Source organism: Lycorma delicatula, chromosome 4 (assembly GCF_047948215.1).
Source record: "Lycorma delicatula isolate Av1 chromosome 4, ASM4794821v1, whole genome shotgun sequence".
NCBI lineage: Eukaryota > Metazoa > Arthropoda > Insecta > Hemiptera > Fulgoridae > Lycorma > Lycorma delicatula.
The window spans coordinates 122748501-122772612 of NC_134458.1; the positions used below are offsets into that span (position 1 = coordinate 122748501).

The 24112-nt window shown below is 31.1% G+C and overlaps 1 protein-coding gene across 1 annotated transcript in view; it reads right to left on the minus strand.

Moving 5' to 3' along the window:
• Window positions 1-23904, minus strand: part of LOC142322713 (regulator of G-protein signaling 7) — a 151796-nt gene extending 127892 nt beyond the window's left edge. The window contains 2 exon segments of the mRNA XM_075361789.1: window positions 23640-23736; window positions 23863-23904. Of these exon segments, the coding sequence (XP_075217904.1) occupies window positions 23640-23736; window positions 23863-23904 (139 nt within the window).
• Between the last annotated feature and the right edge of the window lie 208 nt (window positions 23905-24112).

Genomic DNA, 24112 nt, shown 5'->3' on the forward strand with positions numbered 1-24112 from the left:
AAAATTGTATAATAAATATTATGATAAATTTTAGTACATACGTAGCACGTGTATACGAAAATTAAAATTTAAATAAAACTTTTAAAATTTCACTAAAACTTATATATGCATCTTTGCTTTAATTTTCATCTCTTAAATTGTTTTAATAAAATAAATTCTGATGAAGTAAATTAAAAACAACTTATCAAAAAGGATGGGAGTTAAATGTTCATTCTTTCTTTCGTTAAATGTAGCCTGAACGAGTAAATATAAAAAAAAGAATTTTTTTCTCATGAGAGTGTACTACTGACAGATATTTTAAGTAAAGAAAACAGCAGACATTACTTCGATTTCAGTTATATAAAGTGCTATGTCTTGTTAAAATAAGTTCAATCTTGAAGTTTCGTTAAAACAGACTTTGTTGTTCATGCGTAACTCCTTACAAATAGTAAAACAGACAGTCATGAACCGAGATGGAAACAAATTGAAATAAAGCCATTGAAGCAAAAATCCTTTACTTTGCTTTACTTTTGCATAGAATGAAAAGATAATACAAAAGCAAAACTCATCATAGTAATTATTTATTTAGAATCTTTCATATGTCTCTCATATATATATATATATATATATATATATATATATATACGATACACGATAAATTGCGTTACCCGTCTCTCACAAAAATAATGCTTCCAAATTTTCTATATAGCCAACATTTCCAAAAAATTATACTCTAAGTTAATAAATTAAATGCCAAAATGGTGTTCAGTTTTTGATTTTTAGATTTCGCACGGTAACAATGTAGTTATCTTTTAAAAAAATATTTAGTCGGCGACTAGAAATATTGCTACAGAAAAAATTACATGTAAATATGAACACTGTATACGATTTACTGCTCATTAAATGATGTAGTTATTTCTGAATAAATTTATTCCTTAAACAAACTCAAAATTCAATAAATATATTGTTGAAAGAATAATTCAGATCGGTCAACTGGTACCTAAGTTTTAAGCGTATATCGATACAAACAAGTATTCTGATTTACGTATAAATACGATGTGTTTATGTTACCTGAGAATACATATAAGCTATTACAATTTTGCTACCATGAATTTATTTTAATCTACTTTACTACGAATTCATAAAAAGTTCTAAGAATTTTTTTTTTTAATTTCGGGATCTTATTGTAAACGAGTAGGTGTTAAAAAAAACAAACATAATTTATTTGTTTGTTAATATCTGTTATAAAGAAGCTATTTGAGATTTTGTTTTTATAGACTTGTAAATATTTAAGTAATTAACTTTCATTAAAAATAATTTATGCGCGCTGAATTTCTTTCAAAAGGTTTTCTACACTTTATAAATTTAGTCTTAAGATTCTGAAACATGTTTCTTTTTTTAATTTTCTGTACGATTTTTACCCGTTAATCGTTGTTAATATTAGCAAAAAAAAAAATTAGTAAAATTTCCGATAAAAGGCTTTTCACTACTGTTTTGCCCAACAAACTTTAACAAAAATAGAAATATCATATGACAAAAAAGTATACTATTTAAACAATTTTAAAACTCAATATTATTTAATTACTAATAGTAAATAAACTAGAACTTGAATACAATTTTTAATTAAATTTATATTTAAAATTGTGGTTAGAGATTTTAAAACCTAATGAAATCCATCTTTTTTATAATTTAATGTATTAACATTTTTCATCAAAATTTAGAAATATCAATTGACGCGTAGGGTGGGGATGGATTGCCAATGCAACTAACTTCTCTAAATACGACTGGTTTCTAGCTAAATACCACGTTCTGTTACGGTAAACTATACCCTACACTGCATTAAAGCAGTGCCACTTCTACTTCAGAAACGCCAGGGCAGAACTACTGCACATCTGTGTGTTTACGCTATCTAAACTCGGAAAGAGTAATACTGTTGTTATTGTCTTGTAATATAACCATACTTTTTTAACATTCATAAAAAAAGTTCATAAGTAACGAATTACGTTTTAAGAGAAGATCAAAGAATCAGTAATAATGGTTGTAAGGTCTCGTTAATACATGATAGCATGTTTTGTAGACGAGAATTTTAGGGAATTATTTTTTTTAATTATGATGCAGTTTAGAAAAAAACTTTTATTTTTCAGTAAATTCATGAACTATAAATGAGCTGATTTTCATAGTCATACAATACGTCCAAGTACCGTAATTATTTATTTCAACATTAGAATCCTTACTAATTCTTACACTAAGATAATACGATACGAATGTTTCAAAGTTGGTCGCGCTTTTAATAGGATACAATTAGCTATTTTGAGTATGTACGTTTAGGGTCTAAAACGCTCATAAAAGAACTATTACTAGTACGCTAATGCATCTTAGGCTCTTGTATTTGTATAATTCATCATGTCATACAAGTACATACATTTTTTTTTCTTTTTATTTTTTATATTTTTAATGGATGTAAGCTACTAATAGCATGTACTTTTAAAAACATTTTTATTTTTTTAACTTGTTTTTTTGTGTCTAAAATTTCTTGTTTCATAGGTTTAATAATTAAATTTTAAATTAATTTAAAAGTTCTATATATTTTTTAATTGTAATTATTTTAGTATTAAAATACTTTAAATTTATTGTACTATATATAACATTCATCTTAACTGTTTTTATAAAATTTATTATATTTTAATTATTTATGAGTTGAAGTTGCATTATTTGGAAAGGGTTTGTGATAAGTATAATTAAAACAAAGGTTTTCATTTACATTTATATGAAATGCAATATAATTACGTTAACTCTAAATAAAATATTTTGACAGTCATATATACTTGTTATTTTTATATTGGTTGGCTGCCGTGAATGCGGTGCCCTGGAATGAAAGTGGTTCTAATTGTTGTAGATGAGGTTTACTATAAATTTATTTTCTAAGATTGATTAATTCTTGCTGTTAAAGTTGAAGATTACTAGCCGGGCTATATCAAAACGGTATTGTATGTGAAATTTGTTAGATAACTAAAGTTGACTACTGACCCATTCACAGTACGATCGAGTGTTCCCGATCCTAAAGCTATATAATCTGGACTCCTTTCTAAATAAAGTATAAATCTTAGGTACATTTTCTCTCTTGGCTTCCCTGTCTTTTTATAAAAACATAATCTAATCGTTGTATTTTATTACTTATTTTCAACTAATCAATACATATGTTTTCATTACTCAACTCGCTCACATCTAATTTCAGCGGTACTTTTAATTAAAATTATTTAAATAATAAATTACAACATGTGATTAGTAATTTAACTTTATATAATTTCAAAAATCCCTTTACTTCTAAAATAACAAAATCTTTTAATAACTATAGACCGATCGAAATAACTCATTTAGAGGGAAAAAATTGTTACCTGGACTTTTATAAGTGGAAATGGTAAAGGGGCTTATAATAAGTGTGAAAAAAATAAATGCCTGAACATTTATTTTTTAAAGGGTAAGATTGGTAAAGGGTAGATTTGGGGAGTTGAAAAGAGGTGAAAAATGCTATTATTGCGATTTCCGGCGAAATTTGTTGAGGTCAAAAATTTGTGGCTATTTAAGACACAGAAAGGTATACTTTCACCAAGTTTCGTCAAAATTAAGTTATTTTTGTGGAAATAAAAAATAAAAAAACGAAAAAAAAGATTTTTCGCATTTTTCTCGGAAATTTTGAGGTTATTTTAAAAAGTGACCTCTACAAAAGTTGTAGATTTTTACATGATCTATACTTTTGTATACGAACATTTTTTTTCAATCCCCAAATCACCCCTCCACCAACCCCGCTCACGCATTTATTTTTTTTACGTTTATTATAAGCCCCTTTCAATTTCCACTTACAAAAGTTCATGTAACAATTTTTTTTTTCTCTAAGTGTAATTTGGTTGGACTACTATAGTAACGTAATCGTATAAGTTTGTTGTTTTACATAAGTCTGGTTTTTTAACGTTATTATGAACCTATTCAAAACCTTTTAAAATTTCCCAGACTGTTATACTGACATTAAATGTGTTATACTGTTACACAGTTAGTAAATGGATTTTAAAAAGTGTAACGTTTTCGTATTATTGAAAATTATAATTGCCTCGACTTTAAAATACTTTTGAAAAAAGTATTTAATTACTGGTTTCATAAATATTCTCTTCAGTCTATCTTTTCTTTTCAGTCGTATATATTTAAAAAAATATTTAATTATCCATTTGAAAGTAATTTGTAATGTTAAAATTACACAGAAAATTAACGATATCTATATACCGTTGATTCCTAAATATTTTAATTTCTAAATTGTGTTTAACATTGACTTACTGCATTGTAAAAATCGAAAAGACTACTTATTACTATTTTTAAAAGAAAAGTTACGCAAAAAAATTAGTTTTTACAGATTTATGTCTTAGTAACTATTTGAAATAATATTTTTACGTATTTTGCTCCTTTTTGACTTTTTTATATTACATAAACTAAAAAATCTGACTGCATAGTTGTAGGACTTTCCAGTCACGCAACTTTTTTCTGATGCACGGCTTACACACATTTACGCGCGCGCGCGAAAATACACACACACACCTTAATTTAAAATATTTATCATTTTATTTAAATACAATATTTTTTGTTTATTTAATTCAATGATTTTAACTAAAACACGTGAGTAGCGTATTTCATTCGTGCGGGTGTGGCGGTACTAGCGGCCACTTTAAATAATATTCATTTATTTAATTCTACCGCCACCTGTGACGTCACAACATAGCAATCGACTACAGCAGTAGTCCGGCTGCTAAGTGGGATGTAGGGTGTGTAAGGGTGGGTGGCTGAGTTAAGACCCCACTTTGATGAGAAACAAATTTGTGAATCCAACGAGATGCTAATATAAAAAAACTGCAACAAAAAACCCACTGTACTGCCTTCTAAAACGTTTCATAATTATTACTATTTTTTGGAGTGCGGGTGCAATTTAGCAACAAAGATTTTATACAAAAGATGTTTTTTTATAATTGTTCAAAAAAATATTTTTAAAAAAATGCAAGGAAAATCACCCCTTGTTCTACCTTCTTTTCAAAACTTTTCAAAATAATAACTTTTCATAATTAAAAACATTTTTAGGGCTGGGAGACAATTTAGCAAAAATATTTTTTTTTTTTTAAGTTGTTTGCCTTATTAATATTTACAAAATTATCAAAAAGAAATATAACCTTAATTATGCAAAATCTGGAGACGATTTCGTTTTCCCCCTGTATCCCCCATCTCCTTAGCTTTTGAATTGAAAATGTAATAGCATTAATGCCCCTGCTATACAAATATTACAGCCAAGTTTGGTGAAAATCGGTCAAGTAATTCTGGAAATATAAAGCGATTTACACGCCAACATACATACATACATACGTAGGCACATTTTGTCGCGGAAATTTCGATGCCATTTTTCCGTTTTCTGGGATCCTTAGGGATCACTTCATCAAGATTCGGTGAAAACCGCATATGCTCAATTTTGACCGATCACCGTACTTTCCCTTCTATATAGCTATAGCTGCTATATACTCGGGAAAGTAAAAATGTTGTGAGTTGCCATTTAGTGAGGAAAACCTGTAGATATTTCGTAAAACTTCACTTGGTTGTATTCTCGTTATTTATCTGTATGCAATTTGAATATTCCTGTAACTTCTTTAAATTAAAAAAAGGATTTAATTGTTTATTTTTATGTATTGATTTCAGTATGTCAGCTATTAAAAAAAAAAAAAAAACAAAGTATTTTGAATCTTATTTTAGTTAAATTGTTTTGCATAGAACTATCTGTTTTAATTAGCACATACTACGTAAGTTTATAATTTCATTTATAAAGGATTAGAAATGGTTGTGAAGGAAAGAAATTCCATTAAAACGAATTGCAAATTCAACCGCTTGTTAGAAAAGAGTACAGTCATTTCATGACTGCTTCGATAAGAGTCGGTTTGATTATTATGCTGGTTGTACTGTATTCTACGCTTACATTAACTATATACAGAGAGTTTCATAATGTTCTTCGGTGTTTCAAAAATTCATTAACAGAAAACTATTTCACTCATAAGAATAAAACAAGTACTGTACGAAAGAGTACTTCAAATAGTTTTTTCCACATATACTAGGCAGTTCGTAAACCATTTGCTCGCTAGGTATCGACAGTAGAGAAAATGGCTGCCACGGGAAGCGAGAAGTCGTTTTGTGTGTTAGAATTTCCCTTGTCAAAGTCAGTAGTTTCTGTGCAACGTGCGTTTCGGTTGAAATTTCATAAGGAGCCACCAAGTGACAATTCAATTCGTGCATGGTATAAACCAGGGCTTCTTAAACTGTGAGACTGCGAGACTACTGAAAGGAGGTCGCAAAGATCTGATACTTTTCAATCATTATAAATAAAATTTTAAAATTAGTATACACACTACGTACAAATATAAATACAAATAAAAATCACACAAAATACTATTGTAGTTTTATTATAACTATTTTTTTGAAAAAAGTGGCAATGCAAAACTGTTATGTAGGGCCTATAAATGAAAATATGGAAGTAGCATTTAAAATAATAAATACAACGCGCTCCTCGATTTTCAACTGAACGTTCGACATTGATGTCTGGCCGCCGGCGTCAGTGTTTGCAAGATAACTTAGTGATTATAAGTACCCAGACGCCGCGTCGCCTTACAGCTTACACATACAATACGGAAGCATAATCAAGCTAGGCTAGGCGAATCGGCATATTATTTTTATAAAAGAATAATAAAAAAAATTAAATGAAAGCTTCTTTTTCGGCGTCTTTGTGATACGGTGCCTTTGTGCGCTGCACACTTTGAACACGCCATGCGTCGGGGTTGATCTGATCGTAATTTGTTGTCATTGCACTGGTAAAGATTCGAGTGTAGTTATTTTTCTGTTTGTACTTCAGTTTGGACTCAGCTTTGTCTTCGTAGTGACATGTGTGTATTTACTGTGTAATTTTCAGTTGGTGTTTTTAATTATTACGTTAAAGTTCAACTACATTTTGTTTAATTATTTATTATTATTTAACCATCATGGATAAATGGCTAATTAAAATTCCAACTAATAAGTCTGCCACGCCGTCACAACCAAGTTGCAGTGCTTCAAATCCGACTTCTAGCAAAACAAAAAAAAAGAAAATATGACGAATCGTATTTGCAGTATGGCTTCACATGCTCTTCTCACAACAATGAAGAACAACCAGTGTGCTTAATTTGCAAAGAAGTTTTGGCTGCAGAAAGCATGAAACCGTCAAAACTGCAACGACATTTGAATACTAAACATGCAACGTTATCAAAAAAGCCAATAGAATATTTTGAGCGTCTTTTGCAAACATCAAATAAAGAAAAGAACACTTTGGAGAAGTATGTTACTTTGAATGATAAATATCTATTGGCATCGTATGAAGTTTCGTATTTGATAGCAAAAACGAAAAAGCCTTTTACTATTGGAGAGCAACTTTTACTACCTGCAGCTATAAGAATGTCTGAAATTGTTCATGGAAAACAGTATGCTGCTGAAATTAGTAAAATTCCATTATCAAATGACACTGTGTCCAAAAGAATTTCAGACATTAGCAATGATCAATTTCAACAGCTTCTTATGAGGCTTAAAGACAGCTCAAAGTTTGCAATACAACTGGACGAGTCGACAGACATTTCAAAAATGGCACAGTTGTTACTTTTTGTAAGATATATTTATGAGGGAAGCATTCATGAAGATATACTGTTTTGTCGTCCTCTGGAAGGTCATACTCGTGGAAAAGATATATATAAAAAAGTAAATGAGTTTTTTGAAAAAGAAGGATTACATTGGAAAAATTGTGTTGGTGTGTGCACGGACGGTGCTGCAGCAATGACCGGACAAGATCTTGGTTTTACAGCATTTGTTAAAGCTGGAAATGATCATATTACATTTACACATTGTATGATTCACCGAGAGGCACTTGTTGTTAAAAAAATTGCACCAGAATTAAACACTGTGTTTTTTGATGCAGTCAAAATCATTAACTTTATTAAAAGTCGAGCACTTAATAGTCGATTGTTTAAAAATTTGTGCATTGATATGGATTCGGATTATACAAGTTTATTGTTACATGCTGAAGTTAGGTGGCTATCAAAAGGTCGAAGTTTGAAACGATTATTAACTTTAAAAGATGAAGTTCTTATATTTCTAACAGAGCAAAATTCTAATTTGGCCGATTATTTTCAAGATAATTTATGGCTTCTCCAGCTATGCTATTTGGCAGATATTTTTGATAAAATCAATGATATGAATTTATCAATGCAGGGAGTCTGCGTTAATATGTTTATGTTAAAAAATAAACTTGAGGCCTTTGTTAAAAAAATTCTTATATGGAAGAACAGAGTGGAAAGTGGATCGCTCGAAATGTTTCCATTTACTGACGAGTATATAATTAGTAACAATATTTCAAAAAAAGATACTCCTATAACAAAAATTATAGTTAATCATTTGAAGGATATGGAAGTTTACATGCATAGGTATTTTCCCAATGATATCGATACACAACAATGGATTTGCAATCCATTTTCAATTGAAATGGAAGAAATTAATTTTTTAAACTTAAAAGCACAAGAAGAATTTGCCGAATTAACAAGTGATACTACCTTGCGACTTAGATTTTTTCAAGTGCCTGTGCATGAATTTTGGATAGAAATCAAATCAGAATATCCCCTACTATCGGAAATGGCAATGAACAAATTACTGCCATTTTGTACAACATATTTATGTGAATCAGCCTTTTCCACATTAACTTACATAAAATCAAAATACCGTTCAACTTTAATAAACGTTGAAAATTTATTACGATCTGCACTAACTCAAATTGAGCCTAGATTTAATTATTTGTGTAAAAATAAACAATCACATCCGTCACATTAATATTGTTTGATGTTAATAATATGTTTTTATTAAAAAAATTGTTACAAAAGTTTATTTTTTCTATTGAATAAATATATATATAGTTTTATGTCATTCTATTTATTGTGTTTTATTACGACCGATATCCCGTCAACGTTTCCAATTATATATATGTGAAATGAATGGGTACGTATTCTTTAATCCTTATTTTATTTACATTGTAAAATAGTGCGATATTACATCTACATCTACGGTTAATATATATTTCATTATATGGAGGAGGGGGTCGTTTAAAATTTCCTAAGCTTGAAGGGGGTCGCTATATAAAAAAGTTTAAGAAGCCCTGGTATAAACAATTCAGTGAAACCGGTTGCTTGTGCAAGCGAAAATTAACTGGTCGTCCATCAACCTCAGAAGTCAATGTCGAACGTGTGCGTGCAAGTGTCATTCGCAGCCTGTCAAAATCGACTGCGGTTGCAGGCAGAGAATTATGAATTCCAAAAACAACAGTGTGGAGAGTTCTCCGTAAACGTTTATTATGCAAATCGTACCATCTTCAATTAATCCAGCGTCTTTCTGATGGAGATAAAACACGTAGGCTCGATTTTTGTTTACAATTACAGGAAAAAATATTGTTTTTTTAAAGAAGATAATTTTCAGCGATGAAGCTAATTTCCATATTAGCGGCAAAGTAAACCGTCATAACGTGCGAGTTTGGGGAACTGAAAACCCACACGCTTATGTGCAACACATTCGGGATTCTCCGAAAGTAAATGTTTTTGTGCGATCTCTCGTGAGGCAGTGTATCGGCCGTTCTTTTCTATGGAAACGACAGTAACCGGCATGATATACCTGGATATGTTACAATTATGGCTTACGCCTCAGCTACTCAACGACTTCATTTTCCAGCAAGATGGTTGTCCTGCCCGTTTTCATAATGAGGTTCGACAGTACTTTAACAAAACATTACCTCCGCGCTGGATAGGACGTGCGTCTGAAGAAGACCAACACATTATGCTGTGGCCACCAAGATCAGAACTCACGCCATGTGATTTCTTTCTCTGGGGTTACGTGAAAGATAAGATGTCTATCCCACCAATGCCGCTCGATATCGCTGAGCTAAAGGATCGCATAAGCAATGCAATGAACTCTATCGAAAATGGCATGTTAGAACGAGTTTGGCAAGAGCTAGACTTTCGTGTTGATGTGTGCCGTGTCACCAGAGGAGCACATATTGAACATTTATAGATTTAAAAAAAAATTATTTGAGTCCCTCGTACAACTTTCATTTAGGTAAGTGAAATATTTTTTTTTGTACTGAATTTTTGTAACTCCTAAGAACGTTATGAAACGCCCTGTATTATTGTTTGTAGTAAATGCCCGAAATTTCTGCTTTTTTGAACGAAAATTCTATCTTGATATTAAATAAATACAGGATGAAGACACTCTTTTCATTTATCTGCCATTTTGATTTTAATTCAAAATATATTAATTATATTAAAACAGTCGTCTATTGGTATGTTTAATTTACTTAAACTGACAACAATGTTCCTTTTTCTTATAGGTAAAGTGTCTCCTTTAGAGATGGAAAGTAATCTTTTATTTTCTTAATCAATTCAGTAATTATCTCGTAATATAACTTATTGTAATTGTCTCCTTACCTTAATTTTTCCCATTTTTTAAAGTGAAATATTTAATTTATAAAGTATAAATTTGTAAAAATAATCTTTAACGTTTATAACAGTTTTTAAGTTAAAAATGAATAAAAATAAAAGTAAAATAGAAAACTGCTATAAATTATGCTATGCTGTGAATCGGTTAACGAAAGATCTAGTCTACTCAATGACCTCAATTTACCTGACATTTTCAACTACCTCAATTTACTTGAAAAGACTAGAACGTATAACATTAACCATACATAAATATCTCGGAAAGCAATAAATGAGAACAGATAGATAAAGAATCATGGCGCCAACAGTGTCTACAATTCGAAATAGTTATTAAAATTTCAAACAAGTAAATTTTTTTTAGTTATTTTTATTCATGTTTACGTAATCTCTTCGAGTAATCTTTATAAAATAACCGTATAATTTAGCATTCAGCTCGTCTGTTTTTTTAAAGAAATTAATTACGTCACGAAGTTGAAAGCCCAAATTATTTTATTTTATTGAATTTAAATCATTATACTCGTATAGTCAAATGAAATCAAAATCTTTCTTTGCGTTAATTAAACATTTATTGTTCTTTTCTTGTTTATTAACCTGATTTGAATAGACTGTAATTTTCACTACTTGTTTTTTTTATTTTTCAAACAGAATATAGAGAGCATCGTATCATTTATTTTCTATACTACTCAATTTACACGTTAGTAATCACTGTATTTTTTAAACTCTTCATATTTTTACATTGAATTTCAAGGGTTTTGAAAGTTAATTGTCATGTTTTTATTTACAAGTGCTTTTAACTTAATGGTATTATCTTGTAAAATACATTTTATAGTATTATTTGATAATGTAAATCCATTTTTTAAACAATTTTAACGGTAATATTATTGAGTGATTAAACATATATAATATATATATATCTTTTTTTTTACTTTTTTATCAATATATAATAAAATTCGAATTTCGTAAATTATGTTAGTTGAAACTTATCAAATATTATTATTATTTTCAATATACGTAAGATAATATACATTGAAAACACACGTATAAAAATAAAAGTTAGATCAACTTTTGTGTTTTAAGACGCAAAAATTTGATACATGAATGTCGTCAAGTGATGATCCACTGTGCCCTTTAGAAATCTGTAAGATAACCGCATGGCTGTTTCTTTTTTTTTTTAATCTGGGTAATTTTTTGTTTGTATTGTCCAGTTTTAGTCACGTGCTTTTTTGTCTTCTTGTTGTACACTAAATATTTCAAGAAGTCCGGACGGGGCCTACAGCGAAGGCAGAAGCTGAGTTTGAAAATCACCAATGTAAATGTCTACCTAGGCATTTACATTGGTGATATCCCAACCAGACCTGGCTTATTACTATGAAATGTAAAAAGTTAGAGGGCGAAAGACGACTCCCGTTAAAGCCCATCAGGGATAGGAACGGGAAGCGTGTGGCGACCGGAAGCGTCACAAGGCGGGTATCTTCCCCTACGGGGTTGTGATGTACACTAAATACAAAGAAAATAATTTAACTCGACCTTCGGGCATTAATTTTTTTATGCGATTACATTCTGATAAATTTTCAGATTTTTATGAAACTTATGCAGTAAAATTTTTTGATATTTGGCTGAAAGACTTATGTTATAGGTTTTCAAAGAAAAATTGTTCTATGTTTACACTATTAGTAAATAATAATTTTATTGTGCATGTATTGTATTTGTGAATTTAAAAAATTGGTGTTCCTGGAAACAGTGCTTACGTAATTTCTAGTATAGTAAAATTATTCTTATCACTGGATAAATCTTCCAAAATGTAATACTATCGACGATTCAGTTTGGCTATTTTTTAAAATTATCACTCTTAATCTTTTTATTTTTTTTAGAAATGAATTCTTTTAATTCAGTACTAAATGATCCTCGTTACTAAATACTATAGTAAAATACTATCTAAACATATCATAAATCGAATTGCCGTATACAGAATGTATTAAAAAAATCTGGGTTTTTTCCAATATTTTTCCCACCAATTTGGTGTAAAACTTAACAGTTCAGTTACACTATCTGCCAAGGAGGAGATATGGGGAGGAGTTACGATATCTTTGCCAAGGAGGAGCCCATTATCATAGATTAAAAATTTTAATTTAATATTTATGTTGATTACTGTTTACCTCCTTTCCTAGCTTCGTTGTTTTATTACATGTTGACGCGATCTGGAACAGCTATATGTTCAAGACTTATTGTAAGTTGAGTACTGGAGGACAATAAGTTTTGACAATGGAGTTGTTCCAAAACGCGTCAATATATAATAAAAAATGAAGCTAAGAAAGGTAAACAGTACTCAACGTAGAAATTATAACGATCTTACCAGAAAATATAATAATCATAATATTATCTTAATAATAACAATTTGAATAATACTTCATTTATTTTTTGATCTTAAAAAATAGAATAAGATAATAAAGAGTGGGCCACGAAAAAGGAGCCCCTCCAAGGTCTACAGTAGCTCGGAACATGGAAGGGAGATCACGTGACTCACGAGAAGGGAGTTCTTACGTAGGAATGTACGACCCCTTCCTTTGTCCTAATTTTTCATGTCAGTGTCCTGTGCGCGAACTTATAATGTTAATGCTATATTCAATATCCCATATTCTGGCGGAGCTACTTTTTCGTGGCCCACCTGTACTAAGGTATTTGTATTTTATTGGTTATTAATATATAATGTTTTAGCGTATAATTAGTTTTAAAATAATAATAATGCCAATTAAAAAAAAAAATAATATCGATCTCCGTGGCGGAGTAGTAGCGTCTCGGTCTTTCATCCGGAAGTTCCGGGTACAAATCTCGGTCAGGCATGGCATTTTTCAATCGCTAAAAAATCCCATCGGGCAAAAGACCAAAGCAAAGTGGCAATACTCGTAATATCATTAAAATATTATAATGATATTTGTTGACCTCCGTTGCGAAGTGGTAGGCGTTTGGGCTTTTCATGTGGGAGTTCCGGATTCACATCCCAGTGAGGCATGTTATTTTCCATACGCTAAAAAATTTCCACATTTCTATATTCCCACGTACAAAATTCATCAGGCCAAAAAAAAAACTAACTTAAAAAGGTGTTTAAAAGTAACAAATAATAATATTCAGTTCCTTAAATTTTTATCTTCATTTGAAGTCAATACAAAAATAAGACGTAGTACGCTCTTAATAGCTATCTTGATTTGTGTTAAAATTACTATCTGATTTGGTATTAAACAGACTTCAGAAGTTCGAAAATTTTAATAATTATTTATTATAACTTCTGGAAGAGAAATTTTATTTACGATTTTGAACTTTTAATATTATTAATTTAAAATAAACATTACCTATAAAAAAGAAATAATTTACAAAATACGTAAAATGTAAAAAAGGTAAAACGTTCGAAAATTGTGTCAATATATAAAAACATTTTAATTAACTATTATCGTATATACGCTAATAATGTATGGAATGCAGGAAAAGATATTGGAATGCATTTTACTTTCAGTTTTTCCAGTAACTCTTTTTAAATTTTTACTTTAAAGTACTTTGATTGCAATAATAACTTCAGATTTTATGTCATCACGCTATTACTTTGTAATAACATTTTATTACATAAAAGTAACATTTTTGATTACCTAGTAAAATTGCATTTAGCGTTTTGAAAGAGTCTTAATGGAATTTTCGATAATAATATCAGATTATGTATGCGTTTAAAATGTCTTTAAAGTTTTTAACGTAATATTAAATGAAGAAGAAAAGTTATTTTTGCAACGAGAGAGCACAAAATTATCATTGCAACACTGTCCATTGTTGCAAGTTAAATTTTCATTGATTGGTGAAATCCTCTCTTTCAGATTTCAACCTACCAATCAGCAAATCATTCGATTGGTTATATCCATATCACTCTTTTCCAATCTGTCACAAACTTATGCATGATTGGTTAATAGGTAACGAGTTTCATCCAAACATAAAACGGCATAAAAGAACAAATAAGAAATTCAATTTATTACGTTTTGCTGAATTTGATTTTTTGATTTCTTCTGAAATATTTTAATGAAATACACCAGAACTAAGAGACTTTTTAAAAAAATCAAGCTTTTGGAAGGGAGAAATAATGTACATCAAAGGTAAAACAATTTCCAGTATAATAATCATTATATAATTCAGTTCCTGTTACATTCAAAACAACAATTACTCGGTTTTAAAATATTTTGTTCTTAAACTGTTTGCAAACTATAAAATTTATCTTTTATTTTTCATTGCCTTATCCAATTAAAAATTAACAAACAATTTTTAATATATATAAAAATAATAACTGCTTACTTAATTGAAGTTTTTTTCTCTAAATATTATTCTGAGGAAGTTTGTATATCTATTCCCGAAATGAAACTGCTTTTCATCTTATACTTAATCGTTATTTTTTATCTATTCCCTTATATAAATTTTAAAAATTTGATTAAATAACGGAAATTATTATTAATTAGCTAAAATTGTCCAACAACTGTATTCTATTCAGTTCTTTTACAAAATCCTCAGCATATAATTATAGATTTTTTTATAATTGTTTTGAATAAAAGATAACATAAAACAAATTAAATGTAGTTAAAAAGTTAAGATTGTTAGGCAAATGAAAAAATATAATATTTTATATTTAAATTTATGATATTAGATATATCTCTTTTTTTATCTTATAAGAAGAAAAAGTAAGTAGGTCGAAGAGAAAAGAAGTTGTAAAAAATGTATTGCCCCTTGCAACAGTACTTACTGTTGCTTGAAATGACACTAAATCCTCTCTTTCTTTCTTGTACCCGTCGTTCCGATGGGTCAAGAATAAAAGTAAAAATATGTTCACCCATTTCTTTCTTCTTCTGAGTTATACCTTTTACTATAAGAACAGTGCTGTTTGATCTATGTATTTTGTTGCTTGTTTTGTTTTCCTTTGTAATTTTATAATAAAATTTTATGAAAAAAAAACAAAAATTATTTACGCATGATTTTCCCCCTGAATTACTCATATTTTACTCTGTAATGTGTTTACCCCACCTGTGTAATATACGTCCTTCTGTTTTCATCTTCATTGTATTAAATTTGTAATTTTGTCAATTACTAGACTATTTTTCAGTGCGTTAGATTTACTATTTAACAAGTTGTCTGCCGCACTGAAAAATGCTGCAACATTTCCAAGGCTGTTATACTTTTTTTGCTAAAAACGTTCACCAGTGCTACCATTTTTTTTCCAATTTCAATAAAGGTTTTGTTACCCTATTACTAACTTTTGATACCAAGTTCACTTTGCAACTTTACTTTTTGAAATATTCAAAAATAATGTTGAGACATCAATTTGTCTCTCATAACAACCGTGGATAACGAGACACCAATTGATGTCTCAGAATGTTTAACATATTTTAATTGAATTATAATATCTTTTACTTACTAACAACTGATAATACTATTTTTATTAACTTCTATACTTTATTTACATAAATTGCTAAAAGTCACTCTCTTTTGTATAAAATCATATTTTATTGATAATTTTACTTTGAATTGAATATTAAAAAAAAAAATTGAATTTAATGCTTTTACAGGTACTTGATATTAAAATTTAACTAAACTTTGTTAGTAAATAACTAAAATTAATTCACATTTTATTACAAACTTTTCAATTATGTTTATTTTGATTTTATTTGGTGATTTTCAATAAAAAATTCTTTAATTTCAAATTTAAAGAAAAACTTCTGTGCTACATAAAACACAAAAATATACAGAATTTTATCTTTAAAATAATATGTAATTTGATACAAAAAAAAATAAAAAATAAACAGTAATATTGCATCAGTGTAAATAACACTGAGACAGCATTTGATGTCTCATAGCAGTCAGTACTGGATTGCGAAACTGAGACGTCATTTGATGTCTCATGGCAGTCAGCCTGTAACTCAGTTTCATTTTTTAATAAAATATATTTAGTCATTATTTATGTTTGGGGGGGATTCCGCCTGTTACTACATTCGTTAATATCACTAAAATATCTTTTAATTGTGGAAAAGTTAACTTTAAATATTTTATTTTGGAATGTATCGACCTATTTATTCACTTAATATAACTATAAAGTTAAAATTATGAAATGATATTTAAATATGGATGAAAGGCTGAGATTCTATTACTCCGCCGATCTCCGTGGGTTTCAACCTTCTATCCTTTCATATCGTAGAAGGTCTCGCTTACGAATACTAGTTAGGCATGGGATTTTTCATTAAAAAAAATTCCATTCCATATTCTCACGCCAAAGAGTCACGGTTTTCTGGTGGATTAATCATCCATGAAAAAAGTCATTTACATTCAGAATTATTTTACCTAAATAAATTTATCATTGATTTCAAATCATTTTTGACTAACATCATATCTAATCTTATAGATCTTATAGATATGACTAACATCATATTTTTTAACTCTATATAGATTACAACTAAACTAAATCAACTTGAAATGACCACATCTTCGTCCTTTGTATTCGGACAAAAATGAGTCAAGATATAATTTTTTACTAACGAATTCTTTACTATCAATATTTTCGTGTTTCGATGTTGAAATTCACACGGATAGTCTTTTTTTTTTCTTTTTTTTGGGTATATTCAAGCTTTAATTTTCACCAGATTGACAGATATCCATGATTAGGTTTTTATTTTGTAGAGATCGAAGGTGTGCAGTCAGTGCACAAGAAGAAGAGGTACTTTTTAGCATGTGCGGTGGTGTGCCACAAGGCTCAGTGCTCGGTCCACTGTTATGGGTCCTGGCCTTTGATGGAGTCCTCCAACAGACATACCCTGAAGGGGTTCAGCTTTCGGCTTACGCTGACGACTTGGCAGTACTCATTCAGACCAAAACAATTGATGAGGTAAAGGATAAGCCAAATTCAGCACTCGAAATAGTCGGTAGATGGCTGCATTCAAGAGGACTACAGCTCTCGGTGGATAAGTGCAAATATATCAAATTTACCGGTAGAAGGGTGTTGGAATCAGTGGATATATATATATATATATATATATAGAAGGTAAACATTGCTGAAGTTCAGGTATTGAGATATTTGGGAGTTACTCTGCAAAGAAATTGTCGTTTCACTGAACATGTGTTGAACGTCTGTCATAGCGCAGAGAAAACGATTAAAAGCTTGAATGTTATTATGTCAAAGCACAAAGCTCCTAGGGTATCGAAAAGGAGACTACTTGCGACAACCGTAGTCTCATCGATTTTGTATGCGGTTCCTGCATGGTGGCCCGCTATGACTATTAACAGGAACAAGGAGAGATTAAAAAAGATACACAGGAGGGTATTGCTTGGAGTAGCATCCGCTTACAGAACGGTCTCGTATGAGGCCCTCTGTGTGCTTTCTGGTGTGCCCCCTATTGATCTCATTGCTAGACACAGGGTTGAGAGGTTTTTAGGACGTGTGGATAATGAAGTCAGACAAGATATTAATAATATATGGCAGGAAAGATGGCTGCAGGCTGGGGTAGCCAGATGGACCAGATCCTTGATCCCTGATATAGTTAGATGGACAGGCAGACGCCACGGAGAAATAGATTACCACGTCACACTGTTTTTAACTGGCCGTGGGTGCTTTAATGAATACCTCCACTCCACAAAGTTGGCAAAAGAGTTCAACCTACGTGCATGTATTGTAACGAACGTGACGATGTAGAGCATACTTTCCTGAATTGCCAAAAATGGCAGATGCTAAGATACAATGCTGGTATTGACAAAAAGACTCCGAGAGAGATAATAGATCATATGCTCAGTAGGGTAGAGAATTGGAGAAAGGTTGTAGAGTTCATAAGGTCAGTCCTTAAACAAAAAATTATAGATGAAAGGAATATGGGTTTTTAGATTGTAGTTTGTGTGGACAGCCTCAGCGGTGAGAGCCAGCATGCTGAGGTGTGCTGGTTTCGATGAGCCGCTGAGGACTCCTTGGGTTGACTGTTAGGTTTTCTTAACTAAGTTAAAAAAGGGGGGAAAAAATCTCAAAAGAGCCAACCGGTAGGCCTGACCAGCCATGTCGGTATATAGCCGGTAGGTGGGGAGGGCCTATTAGAGTAACGGACACTCTCCTGGGTGGCGTAATACCATCAAGTCGGTCCAGGGGAGTACAGAAGTTAAAAAAAGGTTTTTATTTTGTACGGCATTTTTTTATTTTTTTGGCCCCATTTTAAGTTACTTCTAGATAATTTCAGTAAACGATTTTTTTTTTAACATCATTCCTTAATATTTTTTTATTGTACTAAATGATATAGATTCAAATGGAATTTTAAATTCAAAGGAAAAATTTGATAAAGTTAGAGTTGTTCGGATAGAAAATAATATACAGAGAGATACTAAAGTACGGAAACAACTTCATATTTCAAAACTGAGGGATATTAGGAGGTAGAAACAGATACGGATCTACATAGTTACAAAATTACTGGTTTATGGTATGTTTGAAAATTTTCCGCAGTCTTGAATTCGCCACATTGAATCACTTTTTTTAAATAGGAAGGTTAACATGTGACACATGATTTCAATGTAAATTTTAAGAGAAAAACAGTGGCGAAAACCGTTTCTTCATAAATGCCTTCATGTTCGAGTTATAAGCAGTCAAAATTGCAAATACGGAAAAATCGCAGTATTAATAAAACAAGGTAGAACGCCCTGTAGTAACTTTTTTTATTTTGTACTACCTTTAGAATTACATCCAGTAACAAACTTAAAACAGGTAACTTTGGAATTAATAGCCCAAACACTAATAATAACAGCCTTCACAAATTAGATAACACTAATAATAATTCACAATAATTAATCATTTGCTATACTACTACAAATTAAATGGTTCGTTCACCTTATATTATTTACTTTAATTATCATAACTAAAGATTACTCATACACGGTAGTAGTATTTTCAATTATTTCCCTGCATTCTTTCTTTTTTTTTATTTTTATCAAGATACAAGGTTATTTCTTTTATGTGTCTTGTACAACATTTTTTTTTTTTTTTTTTAATATATGAAGCAGTTTTTGTAATTCTTTGCGCATTTGGTACATAAAAAAAACGAAATAATGTAGATATAAAATAAAATTTAAGAAATAATAATAAAATCAATTTAAATATCGTATCAATCTTTTTTTTTAATTTTTATTATTTCTTTTATCGTTTTAGACATTGGTAAGTCTACACCAAATTAAAAATATCTGTTGGTAACATACGTTATCTTACCTTACTTTGATGTTAAATTGAAAATATTTATTTTATTTTGCTTTGTTAGTTTCAATCTTGTTTAAAATTTGGATTCTACCCCAAAAAAAAAAAAAACGCTTTTCGTATGAAAAAAACAATGTTCCTAAGAAACAAAAAGACCAGAAACATATTCTGATAAAAGTAGGAAATGACATTTTGAAAAATTACGTAAAAATAGTAGTAATTCGTTACAATTAAAATTTTTGGTAGAAAGCCCCTTTCAACGGAGTTACGTTCCTCGTAAGTTGCATAGACTTCACCAAAAATTTCGTATTTCAACACTGCACAAAGGTAAAATGCATAATTTTCCGGCTGAATAATTTGGTTAAGTTTGTTAATTAAGTTAAGAATGAGATTAAATTCACTTAAGACTAAATTAAGTTAGGTTAAAGTTAAGTTCAAGTTAGGTTAAATTAAGTTACGTAATTACCGAGATAATAAGTCTTTAATAATCTCTTGACTGGGTGTATGTATCCACATATAATGATGTATGTGTGTGTGTGTGTGTGTGTGTGTGTGTGTGTATATATATATATATATACACACACATATGTGACGAAGTTAGTGAGCGAAGGAGCATTAGGTTATGTTTGCTAATATCGTACGAAGTTCGATGTATGTTATCGTTAATTACAGGTTATAAATAGCTTCATATAGTAATGTTTTTGTGGGTGACGGTTGTAGATTAATTTTATATAGTGATATCGGAAAGTGATGATAGTTTAAGAAAAAATTTTTTTTTATATACCACAATGTTTTTTTATCACGTTCTAACAAATTTTAAATTGTTAGAAAATTGATAGTCATAAGAGAAAAGCGTTCAGTCTCAAAAAAAAAAAAAAATTGGTCAAAATAAAAGCACTGTCTTTGAAAATCACACCTATGAAAAGAACAGATTTGCCGATTCGCAGTTTTTTGGATTTTAATTAAGCCTGCAAGACAAGATGTTCTTTAAAATGAAATAAACATAACTCCTCGAACCAGTATATAGACAGGAGCTCATACTTACATGAAGTGTGCATGGAAGAAGTTTCGAAAGTGTTAGGTATTATGGATGTTGTTGGTAAAATTGTAGAAATAGATGAACCCAAAATTGGTCATCTCAAATATAACCGAGGAAGATTAATTGACGATAATTGGATTTTTGGTGGCATTAAGCGTGACACCAAAAGGTTTTTTCCAAAGCCCACTCTAGGTAGTGAAAGATTACTGACCATTATTAAGCAAAGTATTTTGCCTAGCACAACAATAATTAGTGTCTTTGAAAATCCTACAGTTGTTTACAGCAGAAAGGAAACATTCATTTAAAGGTCAACCAGTTCTTGAACTTTGTTGATCCTGACACAGGGGCACATACATTGACTATATTTGGTTAGTCAGGCATTTTTCCCACCACCACCCCATTCGGTCGCCCTAAAGCATAAGACCGATTGTCCGTACCACAGACGGCCACTGTGCCTCAAAAAAGTTTAGCGACCAATATCCTAATTAACTCCTAGAGCTTACCTAACTGCGTGAGCAGAATAAGCGTGGTGCCCTACACCACTTGCTTGCATGTCCCACCGTTCACTTGTCATATATTACTAAAATAGGTAGGCGCACCCCGTCTCCATACTAAAATATATTATGACATGTCAATAAATTAAAATTTATTCCATCAAGGACAGCAATTTGCTGCCACGCCTAGGTCGCTGAATGCCAGAAAGTACCTGTCCACCATATTATAGCGCTTGGAGCTATATTTGACCGATGGCCAGCCATTTCTCGAGGGCAGCTTCCTACAGCAAACGGTAGGAGTCTTATATCACTTAAACTACTGATGCCGGTTGATCAAAGCAACAGCATCAAGGAACTCCACACGGTCCGACAATGCGGCTCACGCCACATTGACTCGCCGCTTATGAGTGGCCAATTTTCCTCTTGACCTCTAAATTCCAGTGTGGCCTGAGTTCTGGCCTCCCCAAGATCTGGGCAGTTGAACATCATGTGTTCATTCGACTGGACCTCCCCGCAGACGCACAGTTCATCAGCTGCCAGGCGGAACCGAACCAGATATTGGTTCAAATTCGCATGATTGGAGAGCACTTGGGCTCCCGTTGCCCTTAAAAACGAACTAGTGGCGTACCATCCCCCAAATCCTGTATAAATCTGTACAAGGACCTACCCTTAATCGTGGCGTGCCATTCTTGCTGCCATGATTCCATCACGAGGCTGTAAAGCTTCCTCCGTAGGCGGGAGAAAGGCAACTGTTCGAAATTTAGAACCGGTGTATTGCGATCACTGTTCCGCTCCGGTACAGGCCCGGCTCGAAATCGCATCCCAAATACTTTGACCTCCCTACCTCGTCGCAGTTTCCACATGGCCGCCCGAACTTTCACCACTAAATCGATTGGGAGAGCCTTTCCCAATACGGTGGTAGCCTCGTAAGAGGTTGTTTTAAACACACCAGTGCAAACGATTAAGGCTGTGCGTTGGGTACTCCTTAAATTTTGAATAAGTGCTTGATTTCTTTCCAGCGTACGCGCCCAAATAAGAATTCATACTTTCGAAGACACCTCGGTACACCATATACAAATGACGGCCTGACAGCCTGTAGTCCTTCCGAGCAATCCTCCTAAGCTTGTGCATCACAGAGACGGCGTCCGCCGCTACTTGCCTAATGTGGTTGCTAAACAGCAACTTCTCATCAAACAAAATACCTAGACATACATAGACCATTGAAAGGATACAAGGTACGCACAACAGTATCAAGATATTTAAATGGTTATATCGCCGAATTCATCTTTCGCAGGTTGTATCCTTACTATAAATCACGTATTCATTCTTTATTTAAAGCTATCGGCGAGCTATCAGAAAACAATGGCGAAGAACAATCAGAACTTCTTGACACTGTCCCTCAGCTCCATGATAGCGACACCTTCAAAGACGCTTTTGAGGGAAAATTAATGACTGTAAATTTTTGAATTGCTTATATACCAACCTAACCAAAATTTAACCTTGACCTAAATCTAACTAAATCCAGTTAAATTTCACTTAAACCAAGTTATTTATTTAGTAAATACAGTAATTTACTGTATATTTACTAAACGTAGCTTAACTTAATGTAGTCTTAAGTGAATCTAATTCCATTCTTAACTTAATTAGCAAACTTAACCGAATTATTTGGTCCGATAATAATGTATTTTACATTTTTACAATGTTGAAATACGAAATTTTGGTGAAGTACTGTGTAACTTACGAGAACTCGGGTGAAAGGCGTTTCCAACGAAAAATTTCACTTGTAAAGAATTACTTACGTACTAAACAAGGTATATTCCAAACTTCATCAAAATTGGAGGCGAGTCCCTAGTTGTATATAATTAACTTTAAAAATATTAAAATGTAGGTTAGATGCTGGGAAAATATTTTTTGTAAATTTTAAAAAATTATTTACAAAAATTTACTTTTTAGAAAATCATGCGCAATAACTAGAATCCAAAATGACGTTGATAAACTATAACCAGAACTTTTTCTGGATGATGTATATATATAATTAATGAGATAAATATAATTTAATGTAATTTACAATTTTATACAATGAAATTAATTATCATAGACAAATCATATAAATTAATCAAAATATTGGTTAATTCGCAAGAAAAAAAATTTATTACTGATATATTATTATAATATCTGTTACTGAAAACTGAAACATTAAATAACTTTTTATTGAAACGGTTTCATACCCTGATATTCCCCAATGTTCACAAAAAAAAAAATTGCAATTACAAATGAATATTTTATACAGTGTAATTTATTAATGTTGAAAGTATTAATTTCCTTACCGGTAAATGCGGAGGGAATGGAGGTGAGGAACTGTTTTTGACTGCGAACGGGCACACCAGTCTCCGGGTCCTTCATTTCCCGCACCAGCCCCTCCATCTGTAACAGAAATTGAAGATAAGTATTTTAATTAACAGGATAATTGTTTCCTATGTTAAAACTTCTCTGCTGAAGGGGTTTAAATGTAAGGTATAAAAAAAATACTAGTCATCTTTTTAGACTTACCTTTAAGTTTAAACCCCTGTTATTTAAGATAGCCTTCTCCATATTTTGATTGACATAACTAAGGTATCGTTACAGTACGCTTGTTGTAGATTCCTTTGCAGTTTTAAGATCTGGGAATACGGCAAACGGGTTGAATAAAAAATTGCTACATTCATAACTTTACAATTGAAGGTAGTTAACTGTATTCCTTTAGCATCTTATAGTCGTGCTGCTATAATGAAACAAAGTAAGAAATTTGAGATGATGTTCT